This window comes from Nelumbo lutea, chromosome 3, assembly GCF_056320005.1.
Source record: "Nelumbo lutea isolate HS-2025 chromosome 3, American lotus-T2T, whole genome shotgun sequence".
NCBI lineage: Eukaryota > Viridiplantae > Streptophyta > Magnoliopsida > Proteales > Nelumbonaceae > Nelumbo > Nelumbo lutea.
The window spans coordinates 37,837,499-37,862,762 of NC_142686.1; the positions used below are offsets into that span (position 1 = coordinate 37,837,499).

General features: G+C 39.7%; 1 protein-coding gene and 1 pseudogene across 3 annotated transcripts; one reads left to right on the top strand and one right to left on the bottom strand.

Annotated features, from left to right (window-relative positions):
• The first annotated feature begins 4,204 nt into the window (after positions 1 to 4,204).
• LOC148864310 (aldehyde oxidase GLOX1 pseudogene) lies at positions 4,205 to 6,380 on the top strand (annotated as a pseudogene). Its single transcript, XR_016109165.1, has one exon. The product of XR_016109165.1 is annotated as an aldehyde oxidase GLOX1 pseudogene (transcript).
• A 14,809-nt stretch (positions 6,381 to 21,189) lies between these two features.
• On the bottom strand, positions 21,190 to 25,264 carry LOC148864311 (EIN3-binding F-box protein 1-like). 2 transcript variants are annotated; one of them, XM_088980046.1, is made up of 2 exons: positions 24,839 to 25,264; positions 21,190 to 23,727 (listed from the first exon to the last, which is right to left on the bottom strand). In XM_088980046.1, exons 1-2 carry the CDS (start codon positions 24,849 to 24,851, stop codon positions 21,773 to 21,775), a joined length of 1,968 nt encoding a protein of 655 aa, XP_088836172.1. In that variant the 5' UTR covers positions 24,852 to 25,264; the 3' UTR covers positions 21,190 to 21,772. The 2 variants fall into 2 exon arrangements, with proteins under 2 accessions (XP_088836172.1, XP_088836171.1); XM_088980045.1 differs by lacking the exon at positions 24,839 to 25,264 and adding an exon at positions 23,857 to 24,816.

Sequence of the window (25,264 nt, forward strand, 5' to 3'; positions counted from 1 at the left end):
TTCACAATTTGATCTGATTATCATATATTTGGATGAGGTGTTTATGTAATAAAATTTGAATTTTGCAATTTACACTTGATTAATAATAAAAAACAAAAAAAAAACAAAAAAAAAAGATACATAAAGTTTATAAGTTTTGGATATATTATTACTATAATTATCATTATCTAGAATTGCCACATGCAAACCCTTTACTTCTTTGTTTGAGAAAAGGATATAAAAGTCATTTTATTATACTTTTAATGGTAGCTTTAATGTCTGCTAAAATGCCTATACTTTTGTATTTAATCCATTTGTAATTGTAAGGGTTGAAAATGTAACTTTAATTATTACTTAAGTATTAAATCTCATTTTCTCTTATTAAATCTTATATTTTTAAGTTATTTTACACTAAAAAATGCTATTAATTAGATCTATGTCAATATTGCTAACAATATAAACCCATATATTTTAAAATTGACTAAAAAAGAAAACCATTTTTTATGCAAATGGTGGCTAAGCAATTCAACAATCTAAATCAAATTGATCAACTCATGAAGTCATAGTTAGGTAATATATATATTTTTTGAAATATAAATAAATTTAGAAAATTTCAAAAAATTAGATACATTTATGATATTTTTATTAATTAAATAAAAAATAAGTATAATAAAGAAGAACTATTTTATTGATAATGAAAATGAAATATGTAATTTAGAACTAACAAAAAAATGAAATATAAAAATTAATAATAAATAGTTCTAATTTTGGGTTAAATTTTTTAACCTTTAATGTCATAAATAAATAATAAAAAATAATAAAATACATAAATTTTCCAAAAAATTAAAGCACATTGAAAAGTAAGTGTGATATATTAGAATTATTTTACATAGAAAAAATTTGTAAAAAAAACTGAAAACCCCTCTAATTCTATATTTGCAGTATTATTAAAAAATATGAATAAAATTGTGGAACTTTCTTTTGTCTAAAATACTCGCTTTTGAATTTAGCCCCTATTTAATTGTAAGGTTTAAATTGTAAATTGCACTAATATTTTTCACTTCATTCAATTCCCTCTATTTAAATCTTACAAAAATTTGATAAATGAACAAAAAAAACACCAAAAAGAAAAATACTACAAAAAGAAAAGTATAGCAAAATAGGTAGGCCTATAAATGATGCTTGAAACTTCACAACTCGATCCGATTATCAAATATTTGGATGAGGTGTTTTATGTAATTAGATTTGGATTTTGCAATATTAATTTGATTAATAATAAAAAATATAAAATATAAAAATATATAAAAATGAAAAATAAAAATTACATAAATTTTATAAAAAATTTGAATATATCATTATCATTATCATTATCTAGAATTGCTACCTGCAAAGCACTTACATGCTTACTAGTATCATATAATTACAGATAATGTTACAACAATTTTTAATTGGGAGGGTGATCCAGACTTATAAATGTAACATATGTTATGGATTCCTGGTCTCCTCAAAACAAAAACATCCCAGCATGTTACTACATGATCTATCTCTGTACATTTCATGCATGGTGGGTCTCAATCCTATGGTGAGATAGAATTCAGATTGACTCCTCATAGAATGTTTCTCACAAATAAATGCCATCTTCTATTTTTTTTTTTTTTTAACATGAATGGTCAATCAATTAATTATGGTAAATGGTATATGGCGCATGTATGTACATGCATCGCTTTGTATTGTGTGTATTATATATATGGTGTCGAAGGTCAATGAAACTCTAAATATTAAAGAGTTAAAGAGATATTGACCGTTAATACTCATTCTCATAAGTCCATCCGTAAATATCAAACTGTAAAAATAAGGAAATTAAAGAAAGAGAGAGAGTGTTCATGTCTGTTCTAAATGCATGATATGCAATCTTTTTTTTATATATGTGTATCGATATTTTAAATATTGTTTATCACTGAATTATAACGTAAGATATTCTTAGAGCCTTTTTGTTTGGATTTTGAGAAGGGGGGGGGGGGGGGAAGTTGGTCAATGGGATTTTGGTTCTCTTTTAATAAGATATCTATATTCTTTTTTTAAATTTATGAGGGGTTCATGAAAAATATTTTTTTCATGAATATCACTTCTAGGGCGTATAGGCTTGTATTGGTATTTTTTTTGAAGTTTTATTTATTTTATTTTCAAAATCGGTTCAGAGGGGTCAGTTTAAGGCCCGACTACCCTCTAAATCATGGTCTGACCTGATACAACCCGAGGGGCGCATCGAGAAGCCATCGACGCAATACGTATTAGTCAATATGAGCCAATACTTTGAGCTGAGCCTTGGATAAATGCGCTTACCTAGCGAGGGAACACTTACCCAGGTAAGTGCATTAATCTGGGTAAGTAACTTCCTGGAAAGTGAACGGGGCCTTAGGCTGTGCTTGACTAATTAATTTTGTAGTAAATAAAAACAAGAAAATAAATGAGGAAAAGTTATTACGGATATGTTTGGAAAGAGTACAAATACAAATATATACATTACAAATACATACAAAATAATATAAAAATAGGAAAAATTGTAGATTAGCACCCTATACTTTGGGCCTAGTCTCACTTTGGTTCCTGAACTTTAAAATGTGGAATCCAATACCTAAACTTTCAAAATGTGCCAATTTTTAACTAACCATTAAGTGACAAGTAAAAGGTCACAAGTGCCCTTTGGGTGTCACCTAATTTTCGAACATCATACTCAAATTGTTTTGCCAAAAACTGATTTGATAGAGAAAAGTAGCTAGGTAAAAACCGATCTGATAGATCAATGTTGCTTTGATTTAATATTGATTCTTGAGAAATAAGATGATTAACGGTGTCTTGTTTCGAAGGGTAATTTTATTTTCAAAAGTTTTAAGTCGTATATAGAATGTTTCATGAGTCAGGCCGAGCTTTGCCTATGTATCAATAGAATACATTCAGGCCCAAGCCTAAACTCGGCCTAACCATTGGGCCTAGATCTTGAGCTTGAGCTTGGCCCACATATAAAGCATGAAGCCCGGGCCTAAGCCTGAGCTCATGCCTGGATAGAAATTTGAAAATAGAATATTTTTTCTTTTCTATTCTATAAAAAGTCTTTTATTTTTATTAAAACCCTTAAAACTCAAAATTAATAAAAGATCTCACTATTATTTGAAAATAGAGAGGAGAAACAAAGAAAAAAACATTGTATATATTTTTTATTAAATAAAATATGTTTTTATTAAAAAATTATTTAAATTATCAAGTCAGGCTTGGGATCGGGTCAGACTTTTTTGACAAAGCTCGAGCCTAGCCTGAAAAAAGGTTGGGCTTGGTGCTTTAGGCCCGAGCACAAGCCCGTGGGCCTAAAATAATGTCCAAACCCGACTTAGAATGAGTCAGCCCTGCTCGGCATGTTGGGCTACCTGACCCATGAACAGGTCTAGTCACACATGTCATTACGTGATAAAAATAACCGACAGACTGCTAAGGAGAAGAACTAAATTGACATATTTTGGAAGTTTAAATATTGGATTTAAAGTTTGGGAAACCAAAGTTAGACTCTATATATTTGTATTCCTACTCCTTCCTAATTAGTCCTAACTGTGCCTATGGAGTTTTTCAATTTTCATTTTTTTCCCTTCATATGGCCGGAGACTATTTATTGGGCTTTTGTGGGACATGTACATTATTTTTTCTTGCTTTTTTTTGTTGGTAAAGACTAGCTTGATGATTTCATTAAAATAAAACAGTCACTTGAATCCATTTTGGACAATCAACCCAGACTCTTTTAGACCTTTCTTAGCTAAGCTGCAGCGTTATTACATGATTAAAATAAATTACTAGATCTTAGATAAATAACTAAATGTCTAAACACGTACATCAAGCATGTGGGTTTCCCGTTTTCTACTTCAGAAGTTAGGAATAAATTCTTGCCAAATAACTGATGTGACAATGTTACATATTGGAGAGCATAGTTTTTACCACATTCAAAACCAAATTCTGGTCTACCACAGCTAAAAGTAAAATTGGTTATGGAATATGGTCAGTCTTCTTCAATTAATTAACAATCATGAATCAACCTTACCAGTTATCACTATTTATATTCACGAGATAGACATAAATGCCTGACGATTGGAAAAGAAAATATGGTAGTTGATGCATTTACATCTACTGGTCTAGGGTTGGTTCAGTTTCTGCTATCTACCCAACAGAATTGAAGAATGCATCAGAAAAAGAGAAATCCATTTAAGCAGGCACGAAGGAATAGGGCTGTACATGAATCCATCAAGCTAACAAAAAAGTACTAATTAATCATATTAATGAAGTCCATGCAAATAGACACCTGGATTGAACCCTAGTCAGTGTGGTCCTTTTCTCTGTTCTGTATTAGGAAGTTTCATTGAAAAACGCAAGCGACGACAGTGCAGGCCAAATGAATGGCCTAGAGCACAAGACCCTAGAGTTCTTGTGCACACCTTCTCCAACCCAATTAAATCTATCAATCTTCTTTCATCAATTTCTACCCTTGACCACGAAAAATTTTAACTTGAATGTGTTTATATAAACACGTTAATCAATCTAAAACTGTTGAATGAGAAGTCGAGATATGTTTACGCCTATAACGAAGAACAAAGCAACAGCTATGCAAGCAAGAGCTTCCACCGTTGTTTTAACAATGTTTTGTTCCTTCATTTTGGCCCAGACTAGAAGCAGCGAGTCCAACGATGGTGGATGGGAGTTGTTGAAGAAGAGTATTGGGATCTCGGCAATGCACATGGCTTTGCTACCAAATGATCGAATTGTCGCGTTCGATAGAACAGATTTCGGCCCTTCCAATATTTCCTTGCCGGCGGGCAAGTGTCGAAACGATTCCAGGGATCAAGTTCTGACCAAAGACTGTTATGCTCACTCCGTTGAGTTTGACCCGTCAAGCAGAGATGTACGCCCCCTTACTGTGCTGACCGATACATGGTGTTCTTCAGGTGCATTGTCGCCGGAGGGTGTGTTAGTGCAAAGTGGTGGGTTCAACGATGGCGAGCGTGCCGTTCGCTACTTCAAGCCATGTGCAGACTGTGATTGGTATGAGGTTCCAAATGGTCTCGCTGTTCGCAGGTGGTACGCATCCAACCATATTTTGCCCAACGGCAAGATGATAGTTGTTGGAGGTAGAAGGCAATTTTCTTACGAATTCATCCCAAAGGGTTCGAGTTCAGATTTCAGGGTATTCCCACTTGCATTTCTTATAGAGACAACAGATTCTTCAGAGAACAATTTATACCCTTTTCTTCACCTATCCACCGACGGAAATCTATTTGTATTCGCTAACGACCGGGCAATTCTGCTAGACTACGTGAACAACCGTATAGTCAGGCGTTATCCAGTCATGCCCGGTGGAGTTTCTAGGAATTACCCAAGCACAGGTTCCTCGGTGCTCCTCCCATTGAAGCTGGGCACTGATAATAAGAGTCCGCCATATGCGGAGGTCTTGGTCTGCGGTGGAGCGCCTTCAGATTCAAATCATAAAGCCAACAATGGCATATTTGTACCCGCCTCTAAAACCTGTGGCCGTTTGATTATTACTGCACAGGACCCAAAATGGGAGATGGAGGAAATGCCGCTGAATAGGGTAATGGGAGATATGATCTTGTTGCCTACAGGGGATGTTCTCATCATAAATGGTGCAGCAAAAGGTAGCGCCGGTTGGGGAGTTGGGAGAGAACCTGTTTTGAATCCGGTTCTTTACCGGCCTGACACACCAAGAACCCAAGGCCATAGTAGCTTCCAAGTTTTAAATCCGAGCAAGACCCCGCGGCTCTACCATTCGACAGCCCATTTGCTTTCCGATGGTCGAGTTTTGGTGGGTGGGAGCAACCCCAACGTGAATTACAATTTCTCAGCACTATACCCGACTGAGCTGAGCATCGAGGCATTCTCTCCGCCATACATGAGCTCGGCCACATCTCGGCCAAGAATCACTTGGATAAAGCCTGGGCCGAGAGTCACATATAAGCAGAAAATCTCGGTGGGCTTCGATCTGAAGGGGAAGGGAGAAGCCCAGAAGATGTACTTGACAATGGTTGCCCCCTCGTTCACCACGCATTCATTCTCGATGAACCAGAGGATGTTAGTTTTGGGGATTGATGTTGATGGGGTGAGACAGACATCGGATGGAGGTTATGCCATGGATTGTTATGCACCCTCAACAGCTGTGTTGGCGCCACCGGGGTATTACCTTCTCTTTGTGGTGTATGGTGGGAATCCAAGTAAAGGAAAATGGGTCCATATCAAGTAGCAATTAAGACATTTTGTTTTTACAATATTTATTGTTGCTTTACTTTTGATTCCATTGTCTCGCAATTAATCAATTAAAACGGCTAAAGGAAAATGGGTGGGTCCATATCAAGTGCAAGGTATGCCGGGTGTATGACGTGTGTTCGTGTAACAATGAAAATACATTATCACAAAATAAGTAAGAAATCCGGTCGACACAAGCCTAATAGGCTAATATGAAGTCATCGTGTTATGTTTGCATTCTGATTGGGAGTAGGGTGGTTAATGGATTCTGAAAGCTCAAAACCGGATCCGAGAACTTATCCAATTATCTTAGAACTTGAATAATTAGATCAGATGTGGATTTGGTCTCAAGGTGAAGGTGGTGGAGCACCTATCCAACTGGGTAAGATTGAAACTACCGCCCAAGGGGCAAGGGTGGAGATGATCATGTAAAAATGAGTTACAATCTTTGGAAGAGAGGAGGCCGAGAGTACAACTGCAATTGGTGAGATGATTCATCAACAATATTTATGTTGAAGCTTAAGCTGGCCTGCTGCATCTCAAAATTCCACAAGTGCAGTAAAAATCATCCTCTTTCTCCATTCTTAGTTTGATGAAGGGGTGGTCGATTTGCCAAAGCCCAAAGGTAAATTGTCAACAGATGCATGCATGTAATACATCTGGCTAATTAATTAATCACGATATGTCACATCAATTTTGTATATATTATATTGATGCATGCACCAGCACTGCCGGTTAGTTGGGCACATATTCATTCAATCTTCAGGAGGGACATAAAATGATAAATGATGTGATGGGTGCTAATTGTCAGGATACCATAAATTTTACAACACGTACCGGGATGTCAACTTGCTTAACGATGAGAGGTAATTTGGTCCGATCAATTATATTATGACACGTGGCCTTTGTGTAAAATTTGGGTATTAAGCAAATTAGTTTGGCACGTCATTTTGGAGCATCTCGTCCAGGTTGATGGACGTCCATCTCGACAAGGCCGGACTAGTAGACTCCGTAAGAATATGGTGACTTGCCGTAGAAGTCATCCGAACTGTAGGAGTCCATGGCGACTTGCGAGGAAGAACCCGTTGATCCATTACAACAGTACATTACCAAGCTGAGATCTCCAGAGTGCTAGTATCTCGACTGTTAGAATCGCACACTTCGGAGTTACTTAGGTAGATTGCAACCCCCATGCAAGTCTCACAGTCGATACATTAACACACCCAACGAAGCAAAAATGGTTCCGCAAGAAGCTCAAGCCCATTACAAGAGGGCTTTGACCACTGGTGCTTATAAAAGACAATCACTTCACTGACTTAAGCATCAGAGTGCCCTCCCCGTGTAAAAGACACTTGGGCACTATAATTCTCTCTCTTGCAGTATACATTAGCTCAGTCACCTTTCAGTTCAGCCTAGCACAACTCGGTCTTGACTAGAAAATATTCGAATCAGAGTTCGAGTCATTAGATACGAGGGAGCTTCCAGATCACACAACATCAATTGCCATTTGTATGTGTAATGCTGGATTCTTTTGAGCAATGAGTTGCTCTTTATTATTTACATCAATAAGGCTTAATTATTTGGGTGAATGATAGTTCAGCCCAGGGTCAGAATTTGTAGGTCCAAAGTACTATTGGGGTAGGTGCTAGCTCGTAATTGATGCCAATTCATGGGTGGGCATTGGTGCATAGAGTGTGGGTTGTTGACATTTTGAATGTTTTTAACTCTGTAGTGGAAATCAGAAATTTGCATTAGGCCTATTCATACTTTTCCGTAATTATTTTACCCTTATGCTCAGCTTGGAAAGAGTACAAATACAAATATGTACAGTTCAAATCTATACAAAATACTACAAATTATAGGGTTTTGCAATCTACATATTTGTAGTTGTACTTCCAAACTAAGCCTTAATAAATGGACAATAGGGTAAATTATGCTTAGTTTGGCGAGGAGTGATTCTATCAATTACGTTTTAATCAAGTAACTAATTTTCATTCAAAACGGGATGAAAAATCCCTACAAAAATGAGATTTTGTAGAGTGAAAAAAGTTTACTTCTCAAAAATGCGATTTTCGCATGATCCAATTCTTGCCACGTTAATTTGAATTAATGAATGCGTGTGATATAGTCACACTTGAAGTTGGGGGCACTTTAGTAATTTCCATTATTCTTAAGTGATTATAGTTGATAAGAGCAACTTTTGGGCCCTAATATCAATAAAATAATACTTTTAATGTAATTTCTAAAATATGTTAACTTCTTAAAAAATATGTCAAATAAGGGCAAAAACGATGTTCATCTTCTTCCTCTTCAAAACCACTTCCGCCCCAACCTAGCCCTGCAAACCTCAATGACCACCATCCTCTAGTGTTGCCTCTAGTAATGCCATTAGCCACCTCATGTCATCTGATTGGCGTTGCCGTAGGTGGGCACAGGTGATATATTTTTAAAAAGTTAACATATTTTAAAAATTATATTAAAGGCGTTGCCATAGGTGGGCGCAAGTGTTTTGTCGTTATTTGATATATTTTTTAAAAAGTTAACATATTTTAAAAATTATATTAAAAGTATTATTTTTATTCATATTAGGGCCCAAAAGTTGCATTTATCAGTTGTAGGTACATAGTAATCGCTTAGACCATCAGAGTGCAAAGGATAGTGAATTAATACCACATGGACGCTTGTGATGAGTTCATAACTCATCAAATGTCTACAATGAGTTTATAACTCTTCGCATGACTGTGATAAACCCATACTTGAAGTAGTTTAAGATAAACCTTGGCCAATTCAAATCTGCAATGAACCTTGGCTAACATAAATATGTGATGAACTTTCGACACACACAGTTTTGCGATGAACTTTAGACACACCCGTAGTTGTGATGAATTCAAAATCAACGTGGAATCGCAACTTTCGTAAAATCATTGTACATCCGGAATGAATGTTAGTTACAAGTGCATCTTTAAATTACATGCGTGACAGAACACCCCGTAGACCTCGTGAAGGTGCACCACTAAACAATGATGCCACTCATGCCACATCAGTTAAATGGGTCATGAAAGAAAATATCACACGTGGATTATGAGAATCATCAGACGAAAGGAGAGCTCATCCTTGATAGATCTCAAAATAAATGTGGCGAAATCCCAGCAATGCTCCCTAACAGCTGACAACGAATTTGAGATTCTCTTTCCTAATGGGAATCAAATACTTTTGGCTCCTTCCTTTCGGGACCTCAAGATCCCTTCCTATAAATAGGGGTCAATCTCATAATGAAAGGATCATTTTATCACTCACATTTTCCCTATACTTCAGCTTATGTCCTGCATCTAGTCTTCCTTTGTCCTTCAAGAAGACCATCGTACACAGCCTAACCACCTTGCTTACATCAATAATAATCCTATTCATAAAGCACCTACACAAAACCATACCCCATTCCTTTCTTTCTTCTTTCCCTTCTTCAATTATTCTAACCTCAACATCTCTATAACGGTCCTTCAGCGCCAGCCAAAATCTTAGGTAAATTCTTGGTTCTTTCTCACATTTTTTCCTTGTATTTCTTCTTTCCCTTCCTTCAATTACTTCTTGTTTTCTAATGCCTATTTCCTTCAATTACTTCAGTCAAAAGTTCTAGATATCATGGTAGATCCCTCCCCAATTGCAAGCTCCATCAATCCCTACGAATACCTCAAGATCATTCCTAACCCGGACAACTCTCTCACCTGACACCATCTGAGCTTCGACATTCCAGCAACCGGTGATGTTTCTGACTCGCTTCGACCCATCCTTACTAATGAAGGATGATTTGGCTCGACCTCTTCATTATGAGACACGTGGCAGAAACGACAGCTCGGCAAAAGGGGCCAAGCCTAGGCGGGAACAAGGAGACACACTCCGCCAAACTGACCCACCTTGTAACAGCTCGGGGAAGACTTCGTCGAACTGCCACCTTGTAACAGCTCGGGATAGACTTCGCCTAACTGCCATGTAACAGCTCGGGATAGACTTCGCCGAACTGACCCTTGTAACAGCTCGGGATACATTTCGGCGAACTGACCCACCTTGTAACAGCTCGGGATACACTTCGCCGAACTGACCCACCTTGTAACAACTCGGGATACACTTCGCCGAACTAACCCATCTTGTAACAGCTCGGGATACACTTCGCCAAACTGACCCACCTTGTAACAGTTCGGGATACCTCCGAGCTCAAGACTGCCTCGCTCAGCACTTCGCATCATCTTCTGGGCACCAAAGCCAAACAAGTCGTACCATGCCTGACAGTAGGGAAATCCATGCCCGAGGGCGCCACGCCTAACTGACTTGGGATCTGACGTTTGGCAGCAACACTCTAAACGGCCACCTGCCACCGCCACTGACGCCGCCATCTCCAGTTAGATGGTTAGGTAGTGACGGTTCTGTCTCAGCAGAAAGGACGACGGCCGAGTTGACAAGCACAAGGGTAATCATACCCGATCTGACAAAGGCCTCGGGATGAGTACACGAAGTGACTATAAGAGCCCCTGCCCCCCGACAACGGAGGTATGCAAACTTTGCACTATCTGGTATTACCTTGCTTTTGAAGGATTCTAACTTGAGCTTCGGAGCCTCTACACCGGGTTCCCCCCGGAGCTTTCCCATCTCTTCCGTTTCAGGTTCCCTGCTTCCCCGTTCAGAAGCAAGGCAGGGGAAAGCTAAGACTCAGCCGGATCGTGCTCCATCAATTGGCGCCGTCTGTGGGAAAACGCTTCAAAAAGCCTCCCTCCAAACTTCGATACCCCCTTTTTTCTTCAAAAAACCCAACACTCATGGCCTCCTCTAGCAACACCGGACGTGGCACGGAGACAAACGCCACCGGGGAGCAACTTCAGGTCCCCGTAGTGTGCGTTGGACAGTTCACCATCCCCCTTTCGGCGGATGGGATCCCCATCCTGAACACGCCACAAGCAGTGGCACCTGTAAACCCTCCTACCACAAACGTCCCCTTTCCTCTCCCCATTGAAACAACCTTCACTGAACCAACTGCCGTCCCCCTGGCAGCTAGCCAAGACCGATTGGAGGACCTGATGCAGTGCATGCGGGCAATGCAAGCCCAAATGCAACAGTTCCAGCAACACCAGCTTCACCAGCACCAAGTGCTGCACAACATCTCCCAGTATCACTATCAACAGCAGTTCCACCATCAACCTGCCTCCGACCTCAAATACCTCGCCAGCCCGTGGCCCTTTGCACAATGGGGTAGGGCCATTCCCACCAGCAATAGGCGGAAGAAAATTCTTAGTTGTTGCAGTAGATTACTTTACGAAGTGGATAGAAGCCGAACCTCTGGCAACTGTTACGGCCCGAAACATACAAAACTTCTTTTGGAAGAACATAGTATGTCGGTTCGGATTACCTCGGGTTCTAATCTCCGGTAACGGCAAACAGTTTGAGGATATCAAGTTCCAAAAATGGTGCCAGAACATGGGGATTCGGCAAAATTTCACGTCAGTCGCGCACCCACAGGCAAACGGTCAGACGGAAGTAATGAACAGAGCCATCCTGCGCGGATTGAAAGCACGTCTGGATCGAGCTAAGGGATTGTGGGCCGAAGAGCTACCAAGTGTCTTATGGGCTCACCGAACGCCCGAAAAAGCAGCCATGGGAGAAAGCCCCTTCAACCTCACCTACGGCACTAAAGCGGTGATCCCGGAGGAAATCGAAATACCAACGTTGCGATTAGAAACATACGACATTCGGACGAACGGAGATGAGTTACGCACCAACCTCGACCTACTGGACGAGGTAAGGAACCTCGCGCACATCCGAATAGCGGCGTACCAGCAGCAGGTAGCTCGCTATTACAATAGCAGAGTAAAGCAACGAAGCTTCCGAGTCGGCGACCTGGTCCTCCGTAAGATTATGGTGCCCGAACCCGGCATCGGCAAGCTTGGACCTAATTGGGAAGGGCCCTATAAAGTAAAAACAGTGCTCGGGGGCGCATACGAACTCGAAACCTTGGAAGGCAAATGAATACCCCAAACATGGAACATCGTGAACTTGAGGCGATACTACCTATAAACCACCTAGCGAAGTGGACGAAATCAGGCCATGTGCCACAAGGCAAGCCGAGGAACTTCAGCACATTATCAGCTCGGCAAAAATCAGTTCGCGGCATAAAAGGCCACAGATTTAAAAACCCGGCAAAGAAACAGCTCGGGGAAGATGAGCAAGGGGAAAAAAACACTCCATTGCAAGAAACAGTACACTGGCAAAAAAAAAAAAATTTACATGCCCAGAGCCACTTCTTCGCCATCGGAAGGCACTTCAACAACACCCGAAGGCCCTGCCTCTCCTTCAGAGTCCGGCTCGCCATCGGCAGCATTGGCCATCTCCCGAGTTATACGCGAAGTGGTTATGGCACTTAAATCGAGGTCGGGGTATGTATTCCGGATCATCCACCGGCTCAACTTGAACCCCCTCCTGTAAGAGTCCACCATTAGATCGTCAAAACGCGGGGAGGCAATGTAGTCTTCAACTGCCTTCTTCTTGGCGTCTTCAATGCCTTGGAAAAAATCTGTGTTCTCTCCCTAATGTCCTCCTGAAGATACTCGACTTGATGCTGCAAATCCAACTTCAAGTCCGCCATATGCTTGACAACTACCCCCATGGCCTCGGCGTCACACTGAGACCTCGCCTGTCTGGCCATCGCGACGCGAGCAGCCTCTTCAGCAGCATAAGCAGCCGTCTCAGCAGCCCGGGTATTTGCCTCTGCAGCACGGAAGGCTTCTTTAGCAGCATGAGCGGCAGTCTCAGCAGCTCGCGCCTGTCGCGAGCTCCTCTCCACTTGGGCCACCAAGGCATGAATCGAAGAATTCACCTACCAAAAGAAACGAGTGAGCAAAATGACAGCAGAAACAACAGAATAAAAAAGGAAGACAGAATCCAACTTATCACCATGGCATGTGTTACGGCGCGGCAAGCGACCTGATTCAAGGGAAGATCGGTCCACGTCGCGACCTCCTTAGGGAAAGTAGCGTCCCTACTCTTCTGAAGAGCGTAGTTCGGCATCAACACGCTCCTAAACTCCCCTTGAGCTCCCGAGCCTGAGGGCCCAGCCCGCATATGAGCAGACCCAGAGTGAGCAGGAGCACATGAGTACGCAGGAGCGCCCGTATGAGTGGTTTCAGCATAAGGCGCCCCGGCAGTCTTGTGCACCGGTGGAGTCATTTCGGGCTCCCTATGCAGATCCTCTGGCGTATGGTATGGAGCTTGGGGCTCCTCATCCAGGGGTAGCTCGTTACGAGTTCGCTTGGCAACCCGCTTCCTCCTCTTCATACCTTGGAACAAACGCCCCCCACGAGTTCTCTCCGCATCCATCACACCTACAAAAACGAGTTCGACCAAAAAAAAAAAAAAAAAAGAGCCACATATCCAAAAACCTGCCCGAACTCAGGCCGACTGCAAAAAGCTTAGCCTCCGTTAAGTAGTGGTGGCACTTTAAGCCTTGTCGTGCCCATTGCTAGAGACCCTTCACCGTCTCTTTATCAAGAGTTACGCCCAAATCGGGAGCGGCCTCACCCCACCCGGTCTGAAAGGGCCATTCTTGTGCACTTCGCACGCCGAAAAGTCCCGCTTCCAAGCCGGGACCTTATTAGGAAGATCGTGCAAAAGCTTGAAACCCTGGCGAGGAGAAAGGTAATACACCCGTCTCCCCCCAGGAAGAGAACCCGCCTATCTCTTGAGCATCAAGATAGAGGAGAATATCTCTAAGTCTAAGGGAAAGTTCTGCTCGCAAAAAAGAGAAATTGTCCCCACCAGGTTCCGAATAGAGTTCAGATGAAGCTGGCCAATGGTGACACCGAAGTGGTTTATGACTTCGACGAGAAGGGGATGGAAAGGAAGTCGCAACCCTGCAGCAAGCTGCTCTCGAAAAATCACGATCTCGTCGGGACCGTGTTTCCAAGGAAAGCTACCCGAAGGAATAAAATATGTGTACCGCCCAGGAAGATTATAAGATAGAAGTATGGATTGAAGCCCCTCAGGCGTCATGGTCGAAGGGCCAAACCGGTCTAGCATCCGACCTCGGCGGGAGGTAGACGCCAAACTGCCCGAAGTGACTCGACCTACTGGTTCGTAGTCCTCAAACTCCACCTCAGGATCACTGAGGCAGTCTGGGGACACGGCTCGGTTGGTGGAACCTACATCGGCCCTACTCGAAGAATCGTCTGAGCTATCAAAGCTAGACATTGGGGAAAAGAATTCAAGAAAGTACTCACCGGAAGGTTTGAAGAAATACCAAAGAACCGTGAACTGTATAACCAGCCTTGACGCGAGCTGGAAAAGACTTGGACGCGAGCTGAAGGGTTGGACGCGAACTCAATAGACAAACCGCAGAAGTGACAACAACCAGGGTCCCCCACTATTTATATCTACAGTAACCAAGAATCGACCGTGTAGACCGGAGATGATCCGACGGCCCACGTTCTTACCAACCGCATAACCCTTAAGGTCGAGACGTGACGGGCGCACATCTTTTCGAGAAAAGCGAAACGTCAGCACGTCTTCTGAAACCGACGTCGCTTCGACATGCGTCTTTTCGAAACTGACGCACCGCACGTCTCCCTGACAGTCGACCGCGCACGTACAGCAGTGGCGTGCCTTTTTGAAATGACCCGCTGTCACGTCCCAGTGGCGCGAGTTGGTTTGAAATTTAAAACGCGTGGTCACAACCACCAGCATTCTTGAGTAAGCACGTTCCCAGCCTCCTCAGAAACCGAAAGAACCCTAGCAAAAGCGTCTCGTACAGTGAAGGTTTGAAGGACGGGACAAATCCGCCAGCTACCTCGCAAAAACTCCCCGCACCATGGCAAGACCCTTGACGCAAGGAGTGGGGGGCAATTGATGAAGGAAGATTTGGCCCGACCTCTTCATTATGAGACACGTGGCAGAAACGACAGCTCGGCAAAAGGGGCCAAGCCTAGGCGGGAACAAGGGGACACACTCCGCCGAACTGACCCACCTTGTAACAGCTCGGGGAAGACTTCGCCGAACAGCCACCTTGTAACAACTCGGGATAGACTTCGCCTAACTGCCATGTAACAGCTCGGGATAGACTTCGCCGAACTGACCCTTGTAACAGCTCGGGATACACTTCGCCGAACTGACCCATCTTGTAACAGCTCGGGATACACTTCGCCGAACTGACCCACCTTGTAACAGTTCGGGATACCTCCAAGCTCAAGACTGCCTCGCTCAGCACTTCGCATCATCTTTTGGGCACCAAAGCCAAACAAGTTGTACCATGCCTAACACTAGGGAAGTCCGTGCCCGAGGGTGCCACGCCTAACTGACTTGGGATCTGACGTTTGGCAGCAACACTCTAAACAGCCACCTGCCACCGCCACTAACGCTGCCATCTCCAATTAGACGGTTAGGCAGTGACGGTTCTGTCTCAGCAGAAAGGACGACGGCCGAGTTGACAAGCACAAGGGTAATCATACCTGATCTGACAAGGGCCTCGGGACGAGTACACGAAGTGACTATAAGAGCCCCCTGCCCTCCGACAACGGAGGTATGCAAACTTTGGGCTATCTGGTATTACCTTGCTTTTGAAGGATTCTAACTTGAGCTTCGGAGCCTCTACACCGGGTTCCTCCCGGAGCTTTCCCATCTCTTCTGTTTCAGGTTCCCTGCTACCCCGTTCAGAAGCAAGGCAGCGGACAGCTAAGACTCAGCCGGATCGCGCTCCATCACTTACCAAAGACGTTACTATCAACCCCACCAAGACTTGGGTTCGCATCTTTCACCCTTGTGAAGTCACTCTTGATTCCAAGCTCCATCTCTTAATTTTCTTCCACCAAGGAGGTTTCATCCTCTTCACCTCTGCGACTTAACCATTCCACGAGTCATGTGCTCACATGGCATGTGAATTCTCGGTGCTGATCGTTTCAAATCTAGAGTTCCCTTCTCAATGATTTGCTTCCAGACTTGATCTCGATTCTGAGAAAAAGGTGTGCCAAATGCTCACACATATATTCTTTGAATCAAGAAAATCTAGAGTCTATTCTTTTCTGGATGGATTCTAAGAACGAGAAATATTAGAATTGATGCCAAACAGGGCTTTACATACTATGGAGTCCTCTGATTGCTTGGCAGTGCTTGGTTGTCTTGTAGCTTCATTCGGTGGTGGAAAATGTGTGAATTAGCTATGGATTTTTTTTTTTTGCAATTAAGGTTGTGTTTGGTTGCAATGTAAATTTATTTGCACTAGTACAAATGCATGGTGTTGCAAATGTAAAAAATGAAAAACCCTCATTTAATTTTGTTTTGGATTTTACTTTATATTGCTTCATGTCTTAATTTACTTCATTTGTACTGCAGTCAAACAAAATAAGATAAAATTTGAAACAAAAATAGGTAAGAATTTACAATCAAATCATTTGCATTTCCTTGGTTTTGCATCAGAGCAAATTTATTTGCATTGCAACCAAATACAGCTTAAGTTACAAATATTGATACACTAATATGCTAGAGGGGGTGCATTGGTATTTTGTATCTAATATACTATATTTTTAAACTTTTCTTTTCAAGTGGTCAAAGAAATGGTTTAGAAGAGTCTAGAAGAGTTTGATTTCTTTGTGATTGAGTGTCTGGGCTTGCATTCACTCTCTGGTAGGTCGAGACTCAAATAGACCTCTATCTTAATTAGGTCTAGCAATCTTGACCCCAACCCATTTGACCCACCCAACCCATCCACCTTGGAACCCACCCATACCCATCCATTCTATTGGTGTGTCAATATGGGTTAAGAAATTCATTAGGGTCAGTGAAAAAGGGTTAGTGTGGGTTGGGTCAATGATTTTGCCAAGCCTCACAATAAAAAATGAATTCGAGGAGACTAAAACTTGAATCCACCTAGCATGTTAACATTCTCCTTCTATTTCAAGCCACCAAGTCAAATGCGATTTTATGATTAAAAGTGATATACAAATGATTTTATTATCTTTTGTGTTCACATGAAATTTAAACAAAAAAAAATATTTATATTTTACAACTCTAACAAAAAATTAAAAAAAATATTATTTTATAAACTAATAGAATAAATAATGTTTCAAATCTATATTTATATAAAAAGATGATTTTTAATATAAAAAATAATACAAATAGAATAATTATTTTAATACTTAAAATTTATAAATTCGCACATGCTATAACTCATAAAATTTTTATATATTCTTATAAATTATTAACTAATATTTTAATTTACATTAATAGGTAATAAAAAATATTTATTATTTACAAAAACTAAAAATGCTATAAACAAAAGTATTGAAGAATATAATATTAAATTGAATCTATCAAATGCACTAATGTACATTTATTTGAAAAAATGGTTTTTATTTCATAAAATTTATAGAAATAAAAATATTAATAATGGAATAACTATTTTAGTGATTAAAAACTATGAATTTGTATATGATATGTATCGTAAAATTTTTAACAAAGTTTCTACACTCTAAGTTAAGATTGTATTTTTATAAAACTTTAATTCATATTTTAATTTGAGTTGATTTTTGATAATTTAAAAAAATTACAATAGTAAAATAAAATAATAATTGATTAATAAGTAAAATATAATAGGTGCATATTTTTAGTGTCTTGGACTCTTGATTGATCCATTGTAAATAAATTTATGTGATAGCTACACATCCTAGTATACTAATTGTAATATATTTCTTCTTATATATCATTAAAATTTACATTTCCCATTTATTTGTATTACTATTTTCTGATTATTTTGATATTAAATTTAGTGCTATTAATGTATTTATAAAATTTGTATGTATTTCCCTAGCATATCCATATGTTTCCATATTTTTTATCTGTATCCATGCATTTCCAAAGTGTATTTGTATTCGTGTTATCCGATATAACACCCGATACTCCATACAATACTTTAATCCTTGGCTTTAGTAATTCAAAAGTCTCTATTTAGGACAAAGGTTTCTGAGTAAAGGTTGAGCCTTCCTCTTACCATTTTTGCTATGTCTTTTGGTGTTTTCATGCATTTTCTACAATTCTTTTTGTTTTTTTTTTTATTTTTTTATATCTTTCTATAAAAGTTATGCAATTTTTTTTTGCATTTATGCAATTTTTGCTAATTTTCTGCATTTCTATTATTTTTGGTATTTTCTGCATTTTTTTGCAGATTTCAAGTATTTTTTTGCATTTCCCAAAATTTTTGTACTTTTTTGCATAATTTTTGAAATTGTTTGCTATTTTATATTATTTTCTGCAATTTTTTGGTATTTCTCTGAAATTTTATTATATTTTCTGCATTGTTTTTGTAATCTTCTGGTATTTTTCTATATTTTCTGGTATTTTTTGCATTTCATGCAATTTTTGGTATTTTCTAGTATTTTTCTGCCTTGCATTTATTTTATTTTATGGTATTTTTCTGCATAATTTATGGATTTTTTTGGTGTTTTCATCAAATTTCTGGTACTTTCTACATTATTTTGCAATTTTTCTGCAAAAGTTATGCATTTTTTGCATTTTCTACTATTTTCTGCAATTTCTGGTATTTTTTGCAGTTTTCACAACTTATCTGTTATATTTCTATATTTTTTTCTGAATTTTCTGAAACCTCTCTACATAATTTCTGCATTTTTTCTTGTGATTTCATGAACTTCTGCATTTTTCTGGTATTTTCTGCATTTTTCTTATTTTCTATAAAATTTTTGCAATTTCTGGTTTTTTTTCTATATTTTTGCAAATTTTCTGGTATTTTCTGTATTTTTTCTACATTTTCTGCAATATTTCTGTTTTTTTGCATTTTCTGAAATTTCCAATATTTTTTTGCAAAACAGGTCGTCTCAACCCGTTTTTTCCACATGGTAGCCTTGGTATAGATTATTCTCTCAAAAATGTTATTTTTGAGAATACGGGTTGGCCGACTTGTTTCTGTCATCTGGTAGCCTTGGTAGAGCTTATTCTCTCAAAAATCATATTTTTGGATAACAAATCGATTTGACTTATTTGTAGCAAGTGGTGGACTCGAGAGAGTTTGTTCTCTCAAAAGTTGTTTTTTTGGTATATGGGTTCACCTAACCCGTTTCTGTATTTATAGGTGAAGGTAGGCAGATTAGTATGGGTGAGGGTGGATAAGGGTCAATATGGGTGGGTTAGGGTGAGCTAGGGTTAGGTGGGTTATGACCCTTTAAGAAGCATTGATGATGGGTCATGGTGGATTGGTGGATCAATATGGATGGGTTGGTATTCAACCCTTACCCAATCCACTCATTTGCCACCCCTAATCTTAATTTTGTTGTTTTGTTGTTGATTTTAATGAAATTTCCTCTTAACCAAAAAAAAAAAGAAAAAAAACCCAGAACTCCTTAACTTTCCATCTATGGTAAATACGAATTCTGAACTTCAAATTCCAGAACTTTGCCCCTGCTACTAGCATTTGCTTAATTAACTTCATGAGATTTTAATGTGACTGTCACATGTGAGTTTAAACATCTTAATTATTTTATGAGACCATTTTGTAAAAAAAAGTTGATGATATATACAACAATAAAAGTAAGAAAAATAAAAATTGCAGATAAAGCAAGAAATACAACCAAATCAAAGAAAAGCTAGCTACAACTAAATACAGAAATTGGAAAATTGCATAAAGGAAAAAGAAAAAATATACAAAAAAACCCTATAATTTGCAAAATCTAAAAATACAACAAAAGATGTTAATCCTTTGTCATTAGAAATCAAGAATGTGTGGTTTGGAGCAACACTGAATTTGACGTTTTCTCGTATTGGAGCTCGTTGCTGCCAATGAGGATGTGAGGTGGTCATGTGGACTTCCTATAATGGCTACCAGCGCTGAAAACAGATATGAAGCACTAGTACCAAACAGAAAGTGTTGTTGCTCCAGGAAATGTCCTAATTTGCAGCAATGTTTCGAAAAAAAAAAAAGATACCGTTTTCTCAGAAAACAGTGCTTCCAACCCACACATCAGCAGGACCGTTTTGAAAACGATGTTGTATCTACAGTATCAATGCCAAACATATACTGAAGTGATGTTTGGTATCGATGATGATTCCTCACATCTGAATTTTTGAAAATTGGTGATTACTGAAATCAATGAAACACCTTTTCGCCCCTACTATGTAGGATGCCACATCACCCAACAAAAATCGGAATCACCTGAAAAATCGGAGAATCACTGAATGCGGTGATCTTCACCAAGGCTGATTTTAGGGATCAAATTTTTTTTTTTTTTTTGATTTCTTAGAAATCGACATAATCAGCCAATCAAGCAAGGAAAAATCACTGATCGTTCAAATTGTAGTATGGATCCGATGTGGCACAGATTTCTAGAAAATGGGGATCCATGCCAAACATCATTAAATGTAGAAAATCGGAATGACATCCAATTTGATTATTTTGGATTTGGATGATCTATTGGATGTGGATTTAACTTGTATGATCCAATTAGAATCCAAATCCAATTATATTATATAGTAAATATGTATGATAATTTGAATATATAAAATTTATATAATTACATATAAATATAATTTTATATATATAGATAATTTGCATATATATAAATTTAATATCATATATAAGTTAAAAAGTAATTAATTAATTTTATTTATTTTTCTTTATGAAAAAATTGAAGTGTAGACGGATTAAATCCGAATCCGGTCCGAGATATATAAATCTGATCGGATTAATTTCAGATCGAATTCGGATATTCGATCCGAGATATTGAATCCTGACAGGCTGACACGGGTCGATCAGTTGAGTAGGGTCCCTGTGATTTGTGAAGATGCTTTGATTGACGGTTCAACTGACGCACATGTAGTCAGATCGAACGTCGTCAGCACTGCAAAAAGCTTCAGCATTTAATTTAATAAAATTGCATGTACGGTGCTACCCTTTAATTTAATTTAAAGTATGCTGGCGTCCAAAATAGTCTGAGAAAAATTTTCTAAAAATATACAGTCGAAAGAAATAAAATTCCTGTATATGCCAAAGAAGAGGCCACTAAAATCTTTAAGTACAGCAATAGAAATAGAAAATGGAGGTGTTGGGGCTGTGGGAGAATATGCACATGCTCACACAACAAAAAGCTCCTGCTACACCAAATTGTAGGCTAGCTAATTTTCCAAATAGCAGCAGCTGACGCCTGGCGGGAGACCCTCCTCTCCCTCCCCTTGTGAACTCAACTGATTATTATATTTGCTTCTTTAATTTGCTCACAATTCACAAATTAATAGGTTGTCAACAGTCAGCAGGTTTGTGTTCATGCCCCCTATCCTCTTTCCTGCCAAGAATTAACAAAACAAAAACAAAAAGGCCTAAAACGATGCATGAATCTCAATCTTTCAAATACTGATCGATCAGCCCCATCGATCATCATGTAATAGGTGCATGGCATGTTCATGTACAGAGGACGCGGGGTGCCACTGAATTTGACCAAAACTGTACATGTTTCCATGAAGAAAAAGCCTAATGCAACAAATCACACCACCATAAATTCTCTCTCATTCTGTCAATTCCCTCTTTAGTGAGCTTTGGACAGTGCATAAGATTCAACCCCACCAAATAACAACGCAGCATCCGGAGGTAATGCAAGCTCTGATCACTGATACCCACACAACCTGCAAAGGAGACCACCTCTAAACACTGCAGCTTTGAAGCAACCAAGCAATACACACCATCGTCACTGATGCGACACCCAGAGAGGCCTAGGTCCAACAAGCAAGCGCAACGCTCAGTTATCATCTTCAAGCTTAGGTCGGTCAAATTTTCACACCAGTCTAACATCAATGATCGAAGCTTGTCACCAATTAAGCTTGTTATAACAAAAACACTCCAATCTGTGATACGAGAACACCCACTTAAATCGACACTAATCCGTAGGTTTTGCTCCGTGTCAAGTGCTCGAATAAGGTTTTCAACGCCTTGGTCTGTGATTGACTTCAGTCCTGTAAGTGTGAGGTGCTTAACCTGCATGCACGCTCGTCCCATCCATGCCAAGAATGTATCTCCAACTCCGTCACATTTCTTCAGTACTAGAGAATGTAAACAAGGATATTTCGGTAGAGAAATTGCTTTGCAATTTGAAGGGTCGACGTCTGCTATTCCTCGACATTTTATCAATGATAATGCCTTCAGTGTCTCACTCCGGTTCCTGAAGACTTCTATTAAACCATGCCATGTAACAGAATGACATTCCTCCAGTTCCAGGCTCTCGAGCAGTGGAGTTGTTTTGGTTAACCATTTCAAGCCATCATCTGTTAAACTCTTGCACTTCCGCATTGATATCTTCTTCAATCCAACAAATCCATCACTGATTGCATTCAAACTTGAACCATTTAAATCGGAGCAGGATTTCAAGGGTAAGAAGTTCAAATTTTTGTATTCTCCAATTGAGCAAAATCCCACCTCAGTGATGCCTGAAATGTTGTCAACTAAAATGCAACTAAGAGATTTTCCTTGCGTTCCTATCACTTGCAGGACACCATCGCTAATACTCACCGAAGAAAGTTTAAGTTTTGTCAACTTGGGCAAGCTGGAAATAATCAAAATAACGGCTCTGGCGTTGATAAGTTGACATTTCGCTAGAGAGACAAATTCAATTTTTGAAGAATATCTTGCGAAGGCCTCGAGCGACGTGTCTCCGACCAGTGGGCATAATTCTATGACCAAAGAAGACAGACTAGGACAGTTCTTAGCTATGGACGCAAGAGCTTTATCATCGACCAATGGCAAATTAACTAGATCAAGCTTCTCGAGTGAGCTGCAACTTGTTGCCACAGACACAATTCCCCTGTTTCCAACCTTGATGCAATCCCACAGGGATAGAGACCTCAGGCCTGGGCAAGCCTGGGAAATGATACTAAGGCCGACATCCGTGATCCCTTGAGTAGGAAAGCTTCCTCTGACACAGAGCTCACTTAGTCCCCCATGAAGACAGATGCCTACAGCCATTGCAGCTAACCGTGTATCATTTGCTTTCTTTCCTTCTAAGCATCTCGAAAATTTTTGGCTTCCTTTGTGGTGGTCTAAACCTAAAGCACTAGTGATAATATTGCTGGATTTTGGCTTAGATTCGAACTCAGAGATCCGCATTGTGGCTTGTATAGCTAGCCATTTCTTGGACACAGCAGCGCAACAACAACGGTCTCTCGTGGAAGGAAGATGTCTGAATATCTCCCAGATGCATTCATCGGGTAGGTAGCTAATGAGATCTTGAGTGCTGATTTTATCACTAATACTTGTTTCTCGATGTCTAGATCGTTTCTTGTTTGGTGGTTCAGCGTTGTTGTTCTGTTTCTGCTCATTGAGATAAAACAAAACATAATTACCAAAAGCACGCTTATTGCTAAAGTTGCAAAAATATTCTTGCTGATTGAAGGGCGTTTCTTCATATTTTCCTTCTCCGCCTCGTCCTCCTCCATCTGTGGAACCAGAAATGGTAGCAAAGTTTTAGCTTAATAATCTGAAATCGATGTTGGACATATATCTTATCAACAAATTTATAAGTCCAAAGCTTTTAAATATTAATACGTGCTTCTTTATAAACTTACGTTTAATGGCCAACAGACAAGCCCAAATAAGGTTTATGCTAGTCATCGAGCGCTACAACATAACACATAAATTCTGATGCAGAAAACCAAGCGAAATGGAGAAGAATTGGTGGAATTTTGCTAGAGTCAGTTCATTTGAATGGATGGGTTATTGCTGACAAGTATACGTTCAGATGGTGGGTAAGTTGGTAAAGTTCCCTGGCTAGTTATAGCGGAATCTTGGGATCACAAGGAACGGCCGGGATCTCCTGAAAGCAATTGTGAACACCCTGAAAGCAAAATCCTGCAACCATTACTAGTGGCTGCTTACAGGATGAACGAATGGCTGTTGAGTTCACTTCGAAATCAAATGACTCACATGATGAAATTGTCGATTTTTTAGACTTTAGAATAGATGCTTGTACTCAACTAAACCTATGAACTAGTCAAGCAGATTCTTGTGACTGGCCGGATGGACAGAGCCCTTCCAGCGGTGGATGGGGTTGTGACAAGGGAACTGGAGATTGCGAGAAAGGATATGGGCAAAAAGGGTAAAGACCAATTTTAAAAAGTTTACACTGACACGTAGGACTGCTTAAACGTATACGATTGGGTTAAACATACAACGTGTTCAGTTTTTAAGTTTTTTTATTGGGAATACTGCGACAGATGTAGCTTCAGGTCTTCAGCCTTCAGCCGATCGGGGCTCCGCAAGAAGGAATCATCAAATCCATAGTTCTATAACAAGTAATATAAAGAACCCATTTCTGATTTCTCTATAACAAGTTCACATTAGAGAACCCAGTTCATTTGTGAAAACTTATCTTAAGCACCCATTTAAACAACAGTCTGATCTGCTGACCTTACTGGCTCAAGAAATCTCCAAGAAAATGCGAAAATAAGGAATCTCTAATAAGATTCAGTTGCGGAATAAGGAAAAGGAAAATGATGAAACCCAGAGAGAGAGAGAGAGAGTGAGAAAGAGAAAGAGAGAGAAAGAAACCTTGTTGATCCATGATACCACGAGAACGGAGAAAAGGAAAACCTTGTTCTGATGGGAAACTAGTGATATACCAAGATAATGGAACTTTCAACTCAGCATCATCGTCTTCATCTGTTCATCGTTGTCATCAACAAGAACAAGAATACTGGGAGTGGCAGAGGAAAATTAAAACAGACAACTTGTTCCAAACGTAATATGGTATCTGCCACGGAAGCGATCGATAGGGAGCGCGAGGAAGGAAACACAAGAAGGATTATTCCAGCTCTGTGTTTGTGTGTGGCTGTGTGCGCTGTAATGTGGTAGACAATTCAAAATTCTGCTCATTCCCAGAGCTGGACGCGTAGTTGGTTCAACGTATGTAAAGATGACAGATATTTATACGGATAAATACTAATACACACGATGCAGAATTCTGAATTCCAGCCC